At 39.0% G+C, this 13,374-nt stretch overlaps 1 protein-coding gene across 7 annotated transcripts in view; it reads left to right on the top strand.

The window, feature by feature from the left end:
- Positions 1–11,593, top strand: part of Cyrib (CYFIP related Rac1 interactor B) — a 138,461-nt gene extending 126,868 nt beyond the window's left edge. For all 7 annotated transcript variants that reach the window (XM_028876037.2, XM_028876040.2, XM_028876041.2 and 4 more), the window contains 6 exons: positions 491–568; positions 2,453–2,569; positions 3,767–3,846; positions 4,846–4,972; positions 6,364–6,434; positions 10,856–11,593. In XM_028876037.2, the coding sequence (XP_028731870.1) occupies positions 491–568; positions 2,453–2,569; positions 3,767–3,846; positions 4,846–4,972; positions 6,364–6,434; positions 10,856–10,919 (537 nt within the window). In that variant the 3' untranslated portion in view covers positions 10,920–11,593. The remainder of the gene's footprint in view (positions 1–490; positions 569–2,452; positions 2,570–3,766; positions 3,847–4,845; positions 4,973–6,363; positions 6,435–10,855) is intronic.
- Positions 11,594–13,374: the final 1,781 nt, after the last annotated feature.

Below are 13,374 nucleotides of genomic sequence, written 5' to 3'. Positions count from 1 at the left end.
AGCCCTGAGTTGAAATTATGAGACCTTTGATTTTTCAAGACCTTGATTACCTTTTCTAGAAAATGGAAGAATTATGTTTCTAACTGTTGCTTCATATTGTATTATGAACAACTTAATTCTCTACTAAATACTTTGGGCACAAAGGATTTGTATGTAAATACTTAATCTGTTGGAGAAATGCCCTGTAGGCCCTGTATATGTTCTTTTATTCAAAACAAGTACCCTTACATTCATTTTTTGTTTGGTTTTGTAATATCAATTTTTCGATAAGCAAGCATTTAAGATATTACCTAAAATTATTGAAAAGGAGGAATGCATAATGCCTACAACTGAAAAATACTCTACCAGAGAGTTGTTAAAGTTAGATGAAAATGTTGGGTTACCAGTTCAAACTATAGTAGATTTTCACCTGGTTTACCTTAGCATTTGGTATTTAACAGTCGTCTTTCACACATAACAGTGTTCTTTCATTCATGTCCTCCCTCTTTAGATGACAAATCCTGCCATACAGAATGACTTCAGCTATTACAGGAGAACGTTGAGTCGGATGAGAATTAATAATGTCCCGGTAAGTTTATGCTTTGAGTTAGGTTTAGTGGTGGGAAGAATAACTTGATTTTATTCTTCCCTTTGTTCATTTATTCACCCACTCACCAGATTTTTTTTTCTACCGAGACAGTGCTACATAGCACTGGCTGTCCTAGAACTCACTATGTAGACCAGGCTTGCCTGAAACTCAGTGAAATCTACCAGCCTCTGCCTCCTGAGTACTGGGACTAAAGGTGTGCACTTTCATGCCTGGCTTATTCAGATGTTAAAGCTAGCAATTATCAGTAACCATAGCTGTGGGAGGAGAGCTCAAACTATAGCAAACCATATAGCATACATTCTTTTTCTACTGCCTTTCAATTCCCACAACCACTTAGTAAAATTGTGTTTTCTTTTATAACACTGATAATTTAAATCTCTCTGTATATTCTTATTTTCACCGAACAAATTTTTACATGAATGTTTATGGTTAGAATGATGAATCCTGATGTTTATGGTTAGAATGATGAATCCTGAAGAAAGTTGACCTAAAATGAGGAAATTAACTGCGAGTGGTGAGAGGGTGCTTGAGATCATGGACCATTATTATTAGCACATCTGTGTCATGCTGATGAGAAAGTCACTTCTTGGCCTTTGTCTTGGCAGCATAGCTCCTCTCTTGGTTCTTTAGGACTGCTATTCTCTCCCTATCCTCCCAAGCTGTTTAGTGCTTTTTTCTACTTTCAGGGACTTAATTACACATGGAGAAAATACTACATTGTGTTTAGGGAATCTGTTTTGTGGTAATTGGTATATTTATTGATACTGCAAAACCTCTATGAAGTAGTTTTTGTAAAATGAGCACGAGGCCAGCACTAAAGGGTTTCTCTGTTCTTTACAACAGTTTGAATTTATACTGACTTCCTAGTGAGAAGCGAATGATAGTGTCTGTTTTTAATAACCATCCTGTAAATCAAAACAATAGTTAAGCTTTTACCTTCTTAACCATCACTATTCAAGAGGCCAAGGACATTAGAGAGATCTTCAACTGGCTTACCCTCTCACTAATTAGATATAAAGTCAGTAGTTCTCAGTAAGATCTCTCAGATTCTTGCAATCTTGCATATTTTTATCTCCTTTTTTTTTTTTTCACCTCGGAGCTCATTTCCCTCTCTCTTTCAGTTACTTTGTAGCAGCATAATTTCTTTTTCTGGCCTTTTGGAACTGTCTGCCTACTATTATGGGTTGATTTTTTTTTTTTTTTTTTAAAGACATTTACTTGACACTCTTAACACTTGAAACAGCTCCCTATTTGTAAGGAAAATGCTGACTTAAAGTAGCATTTAAGGCCCTTTATGGTCCCCACTCGTACTTGAATTTTCACCAGTTGCTGCCTTCCTATTCCACCGATTGTGTCAGTATGTGGCCTGCTAAGTCATTTTAAAATGTATTTTCCCCCTGCTGATAGAAATATCTTGTTTATATCACTTGTAAAAGCCCAAGTCTTTATCGGTTCTTCTCATTATTTTCTAGTCTGAGGTCCCTTCCTTTCTGCTGTTGCCTATTTTTTATCATGGTATCGCATGGATCCTTTTATGTTAATAGTGGAAGATAGGGCATAATTTCATAATCATCTTTTTTGTTTTCCAGAGCCTTTGAACAGTCTCTTGTGTAGTAAGATGTCCCATCCAGGTTTTGCAGTTCCATAATACCACTTAATATGCATTAGTGGATAGTTGTTCTTTTTTAAAAATTGCTTAGTATCATTTGCAGTCTATTTATTTTTAAAGAGTATTTAAATAGTATTTGTATATTGAAGGTCTGGACCTCTAGATTGGTTTAATAAAGTAGATATTCTTGGACCTTTTATGCACATCATCATATTTAATAATTTGGGAATTAATGTGAAGTGATTTCCACACAGGCAGAAGGAGAAAATGAAGTAAATAATGAATTGGCAAATCGAATGTCTTTGTTTTATGCTGAGGCCACCCCAATGCTGAAAACCTTAAGTGATGCAACAACAAAATTTGTATCAGAGGTGAGTTGCTGCAGACCTTTCTCCATTTTGTTTTTGTTTTTGTTTTTGTTTTTGGAGACAGGGTTTCTCTATGTAGCTTTGCGCCTTTCCTGGGACTCACTTGGTAGCCCAGGCTGGCCTCGAACTCACAGAGTTCGCCTGGCTCTCCCTCCCGAGTGCTGGGATTAAAGGCGTGCGACACCACCGCCCGGCTCCTTTCTCCTTTTTTTTTTTTTTTTGAGCTGAGGATCGAACCCGGGGCCTTGTGCTTGCTAGGCAAGCGCTCTACCACTGAGCTAAATCCCCAACCCCTCCTTTCTCCATTTTGATGCTGATTCACTCACTACAGATGTGGTGACCTCAGTGGTGCTATGATTCAAATATCACCCTTAGTCTGGCCCCCCGAATGAGACCCGCATGGGCACAGCCACCCACTAGCTTGCAGTCACTCTGGAGGTTCTTTGAGCATGCCATGTTCCCATTGCCTTTTTCTAGCCCTCCCCTTTCTCTTGTCTTTCTCAGTTAATAATGGCACTGGTACAAGTCAGAATCTTAGGGATCATCATTTTAAATTCCTTTTCGCACTGCTTTCATTTGTCCCACAGATCACTCTGCTGGATCCTCTAAAGTACATCATGCTTATAAAGTACTCTGCTCCTACTACATATCAGATCAGACTGCCGCCCTCTGCCCTACCCTTACCTCTGCTCTTGTTCCACTCTAGTTCTTTTTCTGCTGTTTGAAATGTTTCCCATGGCCTGGAGAGATGGCCTGCCATCAAGCCTGATGCTTTGAGTTTGTTTCCTGGGACTCAAATAGTAGGAGAGAAGAGACTAGCACAGGTTCTCTCCTGACCTCCACACATGCACAAGAGGGTGCCCACATACCATAAATAAAATGGAATGAAATAAATAAAATTTCCCAGCACCTTCAGGATAAACAGTATCTTAGCCCCTCAACTCCTGTGTTTACAAGGCTGTACTTATTCTTGCTCAGCTAAGGGTAATCTCTTTTCAGGGCAGCAGGGTCTTGGCTGTTCTGTGCATGGCTCTATCCCCTGATCATGGAACAGTGATTAGAATCATGATCATTGGCTTAGAGAATTAGAAATAGGAGCCAGATCATTTGCTTGTTTGGGGGATTCTATTAAGTTTTAAATTATTAAGTGACAAGTTTTTCACCTTAACTTACTTCTTTTGTTCTCTGTACACTTTGTAGAATAAAAATTTACCAATAGAAAATACCACGGATTGTTTAAGCACCATGGCGAGTGTATGCAGAGTCATGCTGGAGACCCCGTGAGTATTAGCCCATCTTTTTCACTCCAGTGACACTGCTGAAGTAACTGGTATTTCAAAACATATCCAAATACAAACATGCCTGTGTGGAAGAGAAATGATGTTTATCCATCAAATGTTGAATGTGTGAACAAAGTCAAAATAATTTGGCAGCTTAGTGCATTTCTTCTTGATGCATAGAACTGGACTCTGGGTACTGCCATAAGTTTATTCTTATCAGAACCAAGAATTTCCAGAGGGCTGTAATTATATTCCATTTACCACATGTTCTTACACTATCAGTTTGTCCTTGTTTCCTCACAAACCTGAATTATCTGAAGGCATTTGTGATACATATGATTTTCCTCTTAGCACCCGAAAGAATGTCTCTTGGATTCTTGACTGAGATGGTTTTTACTAGAGAACTTTTGTTTTTGCAGCAGTCTTTTCCCACAGTGCTCTTCTGTATACTGTGTTATTGATGAACTCATGGAGCAAGACAAACACCTCCCACTCTTTCCTCCCATGGAAAGAAATGGGGTCCAGGAAATGAAGGGATACATAGTGCCCCCATTCTGGATCAGGTCTACTGCTGCCCCCCATTACTTTCTATGCAGATCAGAATTCTGTTTCCCTTTTCCTAAGTAAGAGAATATGATTGGATCCTGTAATATAATAGTGTGTTCAGATCAAGATATCCATAAAATAGCAAACCTGCTTGCTCCATTGAGCTAGTGACTTTTCTTACATTGCTAAGCACCCATCCCCAAACTTTTTTCAGGGCTACTTTTAAAATTGTAAAGAGGTAATAGAATACTCTGGGGGTACAAATGTGGGAACCACAATATGTGGGTGGTAAGTCCTTCCCAAATCCATTTCCTCTCCCTATGGACCTTGTGGAGAAGGGGTAGTACTAGTGTCCCTTTCAGATATCAAAGTAGTCAGGATCGAGTGCAGGTGTAATCAGTTCATTATAGAATTTGTGACGTGCCTCATCCATACAAATTGTCTGCCCTCCAGGGAATACAGAAGCAGATTCACCAATGAAGAGACAGTATCATTCTGCTTGAGGGTAATGGTGGGTGTCATAATACTCTATGACCACGTCCATCCAGTGGGAGCATTTGCCAAAACTTCCAAAATTGATGTAAGTTACATATTGTTTGATATGATTGCAAACTGTTTTCTTGCATGGAAATCATAAGGTTTTATTTAAAAAGTAGCAGGTTGGGCGTAAAGCTACACAGAGAAACCCTGTCTCGAAACACCCCCCCCCCCCAAAAAAAAAAAAAAAAGTAGCAGGTTGGACTCACAGACTCTGACCATAGTTTGGATACAGTTGGAATTCCTTCTTCTCCACTGTTCTGCATTTCTGGTTGCTAGCCAATATGCAGGTGTGTTAGGTAACTGAATGATAATGTTACTGATAGGTGATTGAATAATGATGATAATGTTGAATATTTCTTTGTAATATCTCTAATAATTACATAAATTTTCTAATTGTATCCTTTGGCCAATAACCAAAGGTAAGGTTTATTTGAGAATGTATATTAAGAGTCAGCATTAATGCTTTTTTAAAGAAAAGTGGAAGATTCTGTGTTTTTCTTTCCCTTCCCTGTTCATAATATTTTGTGACTGGTTTCTACTTTCCTTATCTGCCTGGAAGTTCCTCTTAGAAATAAAGTATTTTTCTCATTTCTCTGTGTAATTTTTCTGGGCACTCTTAAACATCAGCAATCTAATTAGTGTTTGGTGGGGATTATTTGATAATTCCCCCTTTTATTACTACTTCAGACTTTTAGCATTTTAGATCTGAATTATGGGTTACTAGCTCTTATGTATCTGTTTTATATGGAAAAATGAGTTACTTACTTTTGTGGTAACTGTATCCCAGAATGTTTTCATTGTTCCCATGTGCCTGGAACATTGTCCTAGGATTTCCCCTTCACTAGAGCAGCTTTGCTTTATGAGATTAAGTAATAGAAGTGGTAGAGGATGAGGCTAAACCCACATCTCGTCTTTGAAATCTGTGCTGCCATGCTTTTCACGACAACCAGGCCGATCTTGAAATACCATCCTCATTGAGTACCTCCATCTGAGTAGCCTGTAGAAGTCCCTGCTGCCTGCTTGCCAGTTAATTTTACCTGAATCATCTGGATTCTCTAGTTCCCTTCTCATCACCACAGGATTCCTATCTGTCCTCTGCTTGTCACAGGCTCCCTGGAAACTCCTCTTTCCTGGAGCAGACCCATTCTCTCCCTGCAACTGCTGCATAGAATCTTTTTCAGGATGACTTCTCTTCCCTCATTAGTCTGAGTGGAACTTCATTTTGACTGACTGCATTTCCAGAAAGCTCTGCCTCATTGAGAGACTGAAAATAATAGCATTTGCTGCTACCCCCACCACAAAGAGTGAATAATTAGGCATTTTCAGTATATGATCTCTTCAGTACTGTAGTTAAGGTTTCAGTTTTGTTTTTTGAAATGAATGTTACATTAAAAAGCAGATATTTACTTTTTCTTTTTCTTTTCTCCTCAGATGAAAGGTTGTATCAAAGTTCTTAAGGACCAACCTCCTAATAGTGTAGAAGGTCTTCTCAATGCTCTCAGGTATGTATATGTACTTAAGCGTGACAGAAAAATGTATGTTAAATGTTTGAATAGCATCTAAAAAATACTTTAGTTATGTTTAAGCTGGAAGTTTTGCTTATTGGTAGTGTTGCTCCTGAATAGTAATACAATATTGTATAATGAGAGCTGTGTGAGACAAATGAGAATACCAGCTTCATTTCTTGGCTCAAAATTTTGCTTTGCTGTTTTGCCTCTTTGAAGCGGGATTGCTCTTCCAACTTTAATATATGTTGATTCACAAACATGGGGAAATTTGAAGAAAAACCATGTGATCTCACCATGTGTATCTGATTTCCTAGTGGATTTTTCCTTGCATGCATAGAGAATCATAGTTCAATGTAATTGTTAGCCCATTGATACAACAATATAAAGTTCTATGAGTAGTTGTATTCCTCTTGAGTAGGTTAGTGGCATTTCTGTGTCCATGATCCCATGTCTACATTATCTTTGTTCTGAGGAGTCATTGTTGATTTAGTTACTGAAGCCTCTGTGTTGCATGGCATCTTTGTAAGTGGACATCTTAGTGCTCAAAAACAACTTAAAACATAATTTCACAACCTAGAAGCTAATTTGTATACTTCATTATGTGAGGTTTAGGCAAAAAAAAAAAAAAAAAAAGTATGCACTGGAAAATTCCAAGTTGGTTAGTATGTATTTTATCTGAGGTTACATTACTGGCACACCAGAAGACTTAAGTAGCTATTCTAGGAAACAGTCCTCAAAGTGTAAAGTATTTACTCACATTCTGGCCCTCTTACAGTTTTACTGTACACTGTATAAAAACAGTGCCCTGCCAGAGTGCAGAAATATTTATGTGATGATGTTTTATCAGCACATGTCAACTCATTTCAGCTGAGGGAAACCTTCACATGACTTTATTATGGGAAGTGCTCTGTAAGCAGTTTCTGCCTGGATGATACAGGAAAGCTACTTTAAATGAACATTAGAAGAGAAAAACTTAGTTTAATTAAATCCATATACTACCAGGCTACACACCTAGAAATTTTCTTCTCACTTTGGCAGTGCAAACTACATTTTAATTTTAATTTTTGCTTGTAGCATGTATGGGTGAGGGTTAGTGCAGTCTATTTCTCTTAGTGTCAGAGCAGAGGGGCAGTAGTGATAGGGAGTGTACACAGGACTCAGGGTCGAGGAAGACAAAGTATCCTATTAGATTTTTTTAAGTTCTAAAGAAAACTTACGAACTGATTTGTTCATAGTGAGCATATGCTGTGTCTGGCTCTCAGTTTGTTATCTGGGGTTTGTATGCTAGTCATTGTGCTTAGATGCTTCATAGAAGGGACATGTGTTGTAGCTGGAAGTTTCTCTGGTCCCACCTGCACACCCCCCCCCCCCCAGTCCTGCAGCCCTGTATAAAATAATCATTCAGAGGTAATATATTAATTACCAACTGTATGGCCTCTGGCAGGCTTCTTGCTAGCCAGCTCTTTCATCTTAAATTCACCCATTTTTATTAATCTATGTATCACCACATGTTCTGTGGCTTTACCTGCGTCCCATTACATGCTGCTCCTTGGACATGGTTTGGCGTCTCCCTTGCTCTTCTTTCTCCTTTCACATTCTCTCTTGGATTTTACTGCCTGGCTCCATCCTGCCCTACCATAGGCCAATGCAGCTTTACTTATCAACCAGTCAGAGCAATACATATTCACATATGTACAGAAAGACATCCCACAGCAGTGTGTCACTTCTTATTACCCCAATATTTCCAGTACAGTCTTGAATGTGAGCCTTCTCATCACCAGAGCTATGGGTGATATGGTGGTTGTGAGCACTTGCTGCATATCACATCAACTCTGCAAGTAGTACAGGTGCTGAGCAGCCCAAGATGATGCAGAGTTTCATTCCTTAAATTTGACGTGCTTTATGATATCCTAGCCTTTGGTTCATTATGTATTGAACGTGGGTATGCTTTGGAGTAGATGATTGTAAAACATGCAGAGTTCCAGGTCATCACCTAGAGTCCCTTTCCTTAGATTTCAACTTAGATCTGAGTGGAAACTCAGGCCCTCATTTTAAATAAATACCCTAACTTTTTAAAACACTGCTGAAACTAAGCTTTCTCATAGCAACCAAAAACAAACAAAAAACCTTTTTGCAAATTAATGAACAAAAGATTTTGAATAGAGTTATAATTGGGTATGTTGTGAGTTATTATATAGTACCTCCAAATTACAGTATGCTAAAGGGAGACAGCAGCGAGTCATGAGACGGAGCTCGAGTTGTGCATTCGGGTGTAGTGCTAGTACTTGATTCTTTGCTGAACTTCAGGGTAAAGGTAGCCATTGTTTTCTAGTAGAGAAGCCACAGGCACTTGAAGGAGGACTTGGGTGTTTTGTGCAAACAAGAATTAATCCATATATCTCGTATGCAGTCTATCTCTACTCAGTCAGAGGTGATGGAGCACCTCTGGCCTTGCCTTCCGGGGTAGGATGCCAGAACTGTTATCATGGCCACATCCCCAGACACAGTTCTGGGGAGTGTAAGCATTGCTGACTATTATGTGGTACAGACTTGACTATCTCTGTTCTTTAGTTATTTTCAGTAAAGGAGGGGGAAAGAAGCCATATAGATGGTTGACATCTATTTTTTGATATCGAAAAGTCATACATACTTGGTCCAAACAGAACAGTTAAATCTTGCCCCATTACTGCCATTTCATTAACTATCCCTCCATGGCAGCAGTTCTCAAGCTGTGGATCGTGGCCTCTTCGGCAATCCCCAGCATCTAAAAATATTTACATTACTATTCATGACAGTAGCAAGACTACAGTTATGAAATAGCAACGAAAATAATTTTATGGTTGGGGGTCAGCACAGCATGGGGAACTGTATTAAAGGTCTCAGTGTTTAGGAAGGTGAGAACCACTGCTCTATGGACTTTTCCTTCCAGCCCAACAACCTGCCTGCCCTGCAGTTATTTACTGAACACCCGTTATCTACTGGGCTCTCCAGTGTCTCTTCATGAGAACAGTTTAGAAGTGACTGCTGAGAAACACTGATGTAGTTCACTCCAGATGTGTGATAAACACGCCTGTCTCTTCACCTTTACAAAGAATACAGATAGCATCTCCACTTTTAAAGCGTATTTGGAATACATTTAACAGTTGTTTATATAGTTCTTTAACATAGACCTACTTCAAATCATCTAGTTTTTTTGAAAATTATGTGAAATGCTTACAAGCTAAATCACCTGTTTGAATTATCTTCAGGATACATTCCATACCCAAGTTTTGCAAACCTGTGTCTGATGCTACTAATCAGGTTCAGATTCTAGACATCTCCTTCACTGTTCAGTAGCAGCTCCTCAGTTGAACATCCTCTTGGAGTATTTTTTTAGTTCATTGTGGGTTTGGATTTGCATACTTGTTCAAAATACACCTACCTGGAAGTAGGTACTTAGAGAATATAGATAGTTCAGGGTACTTTTGGTTTTTCAAGACAAGGTTTCTCCGTGTAGCCTTGGCTGATCTGCAGCTCGTTCTCAGATCCTCCTGCCTCTACCTCCTGAGTGCCAGGATTAAAGGTGTGTGTCATTACTGCCTGGCAGGGCAATGTTTTTACACAGTGTAGAGTGAAACTGTAAGGGGGCCAGAATGTGAGTAAATACTTTGCACTTTGAGGGCTGTTTGCTAGAATAGCTACTTAAGTCTTCTACTGTGCCAGTAAGGTAACTTCAGACCAACTTGGAATTTTCTAGTGCAACTTTTTAAATATGTTTTTATTCTTTGACAATTTCATACATTCATTCAGTGTATTTGGTTATGCCTACTCCTACCCCTTCAATACAACTTTTGTGTGTGAACATTAAAATTTAAATTTCATATGCTAATACCAAATATTGCCTATTGTTTTGTTCATTTATTTTTCTCCCTTAGCGATCTAACATCTAAAAAACGTATATGTAGCCAGGCAGATCTCTATGAGTTTGAGGCAAGCCTGGCCTACTGAGTGAGATCTAGGACAGGCACCAAAACTACACAGAGAAACCCTGTCTCAAAAAACCAAAAAACAAACAAACAAAAAAAGTATATGTACTTAAGTCACATGCCATGAAAAAAATAGGTGGTAGGCTGTATTTGGTTCAGGGATCATAATTTGCCAACACCTGGGATAGATCTGTAATTTTGCTATCCATGAGAGGTAGCTATTTATTTCAGAGTTTGGCTGATATTTCAGCAAGGTGCTTCTAACTAGATGACCAGCAGCAACAGGCTGCTCTATTGGATGGAGGAGAGAAGCAGAGTGAGCCTGGTCAGGATTAAAACTGCCACTCGAAGGTGTGATTTTGTGAGGTTGATTGGCTAGCTGCTCATCTTGCCTTATTACAGAGCACATACAGACTTGGATTTCCTAACATTGATCACTGTCTCTTATAGGTACACGACAAAACATTTGAATGATGAGACTACCTCCAAGCAAATTAGGTCCATGCTGCAGTAAGCGCTGTGGAGCAAGCCCCTGCTGCAGATGGAGCACAGCAGTGTTCTTCAGTGACCGAGAATGCAGTCTTTAGTGATTGCCATTAAATCTCCTTATTCTTGCTTTGGTTTCTTTCCTCTGTTCCTCTTCCCACTTTTTTAATCATGTTCTTGTTCTTAAGACTTCTTTTCTGTGCCAAAATCAGTAAAGTTATACTTTGAAAGGGATTTTGTCCTTTCAAAACAGGCCATCTAAGGCAGCTAATTATGCATTGCATTGAGGTCTCTACTGAGAAAAGTTCTGTGACTTGAACTAAATATTTTTAAATGTGGATTTTTTTTTGAAAACTAATATTTAATATTGCTTCTTCTGCATGGCAAAACTGCCTATTCTGCTATTTAAAACCCTCATGAATTTATTTTCTACTGCCGCTTTTTCATGTCCAGCCAAAACGAAATGTTTAAATTAACTGTGTTGTACAAATGGTACCCAACACAAACCTTTTTTAAATTAGTAAGACTTTTGTTTAAAGTTTTAAGTTTGCATTTTGACTTTTTTTTGTGAGGATGTATGTTGTGTGTTTAACCTTTATTAACTAACGTTAAAAACTGTGATGTGTGCGTAGACTATTACGTATGCATGTTCATGTTCAAGAATGGCTGTTGATAAAATAAAAATCAGCTTCCTTTTTCTAAGTGTGGCTTGGTTTACTGAGGTTTCTGGAAGTTTTCCCTGTATATATTTCTGTGGAATGCATAGACACATTACATAATTTTTCTTTCTCTTAGAGGATAGCTATGTCTTTTTCAGTTGTATTTTTCTTTATTTTTGTCTGTGTACATAAGTTTAACTGCTTTTAAACCTGTTGTATATAAGATGACCAGTGATTGTGTCATGAACTTGACTTCTGTTTTGATTTCATCTTGTGTGAGTGTAGTTGTAGAAGGAAAACCACACTTTCTCAGCTCTCAGTTTCAGGAGTGAAAGGGCAGCAACAGGAAGTACAGGGTGTTTCAGAAGTAAGGTGAGCCCTTGACATTGGAGGACAGTGAGCAATAAGAATACTTCCCAGAGGAAACAAAAGACTGCCATCTCACTAGTAGTAGAAAGCTACCATGGGTTTCAGTTTAAAATCATCAAACCTGAGTCATGAAATTTATCATGGTTGAGAGAAGCTGCCTGAAAGTTGTCTAATTCAGTCTTGTCAGGGGTTTAATGACAAGGTGATCTGAGATGGGGTACAGTAAAGTGGTTAGCCATGGAAGAGGATCACAGGCTTTCCTCGGGGCCTTCTCCATCAGAGCACGCAGCACTTGGTGATCAAGTTCCTGTTGACTTCTCTGGCTTCCTGCCTACTCCTGTCTCACTTCTCACCCTGTTCTCCAGCCAAGCGTAACTACCTGCTGTTTACAGATTGTTCCATGTGGTGTTGCTTCCAGTCTGGCTATGACCTGAATCTGATTTCTCTTTTCTCCCTCATGACTCTCTGACCAACACCAGCTTTCGTCTTTTAAAAGTCAGCTTCTATTACTTCCTCCTGAAAATTGTTTGGATGATCCTGGCCATGTTTTCTAGGAGTCCTCTAACAGTATTATAATGGGTTAAATAGTGTACTCTGCAACAGGTAATGTCTGCCTGAACCTATATATAAGGCCTCAATTTGGAAGAAGGGCCTTTTCAGGTGAATGTAAGGATCTGTGGATGACATCATCGTGCATTAGGGTGGGCCCTAACACCATTGATAAGAGAATTCTGATAAGAGAAAAGAAGGGGAAACAGACACATTGGAAATCTTGGAAGGATAGAGGCAAAGGTGAACACCCTGAGCCACAGAAGCTAGAAGAGGGTCATGCAACAGTTTCCGTCAGAGCCTCCAGGAGGAACCAGCCCTGTTGCTGTTTTTACTTCAGACTTCCATCTTCTATTATGGTGAAAAAATAAATTTCTATTCCAAGCCACCTAGTTTGTGGTACTTTGTTACAGTCAACGTAAGCACTGAATACAACTGTCTCTCAAAACAGCCTAGTACTTCATACTTTTGGATCTTTTCTGATACTCTTGAAAAATTACAGTGTTGAGATGCTGTGGAGACTGAGAGCTTGAGAGAAGAGCCGTGTCCTGTTCCCTCCAGTGTCCCAAGGAAGGATCTTGCACAGTACCTAAATATGGATAGCTGCCAAGTTAGTGCTTGAATGGAGTGAATGAAATAGATGTAGTAATACTGCTGTGGCCTTTTCAGGTAACATGGTTCACACTCTGCATGTTGAAGATTAAGTGGGCAAAACAAATCTAGCCTAGGGGTCAGTAGCCCAGGCTCTGGGCCAATCCACCTTCTTCTGTATCTACACAGCCTGTGAATTAAGAATGATTTTTAAAAGATTGGGGGAATAAAGGATAACAAATGTTTTTTTAAAAGTTGAAAAAAAATATTTTGTAGCATGAGAAAAGTATATGAAATTCAAACTCCAGTGTTCAT

The sequence above is a fragment of the Peromyscus leucopus genome, chromosome 20 (genome assembly GCF_004664715.2).
Source record: "Peromyscus leucopus breed LL Stock chromosome 20, UCI_PerLeu_2.1, whole genome shotgun sequence".
Lineage (NCBI taxonomy): Eukaryota > Metazoa > Chordata > Mammalia > Rodentia > Cricetidae > Peromyscus > Peromyscus leucopus.
The sequence above is the reverse complement of the archived record's forward strand: the minus strand, read 5'-3'. Positions and strand labels throughout refer to the sequence as shown.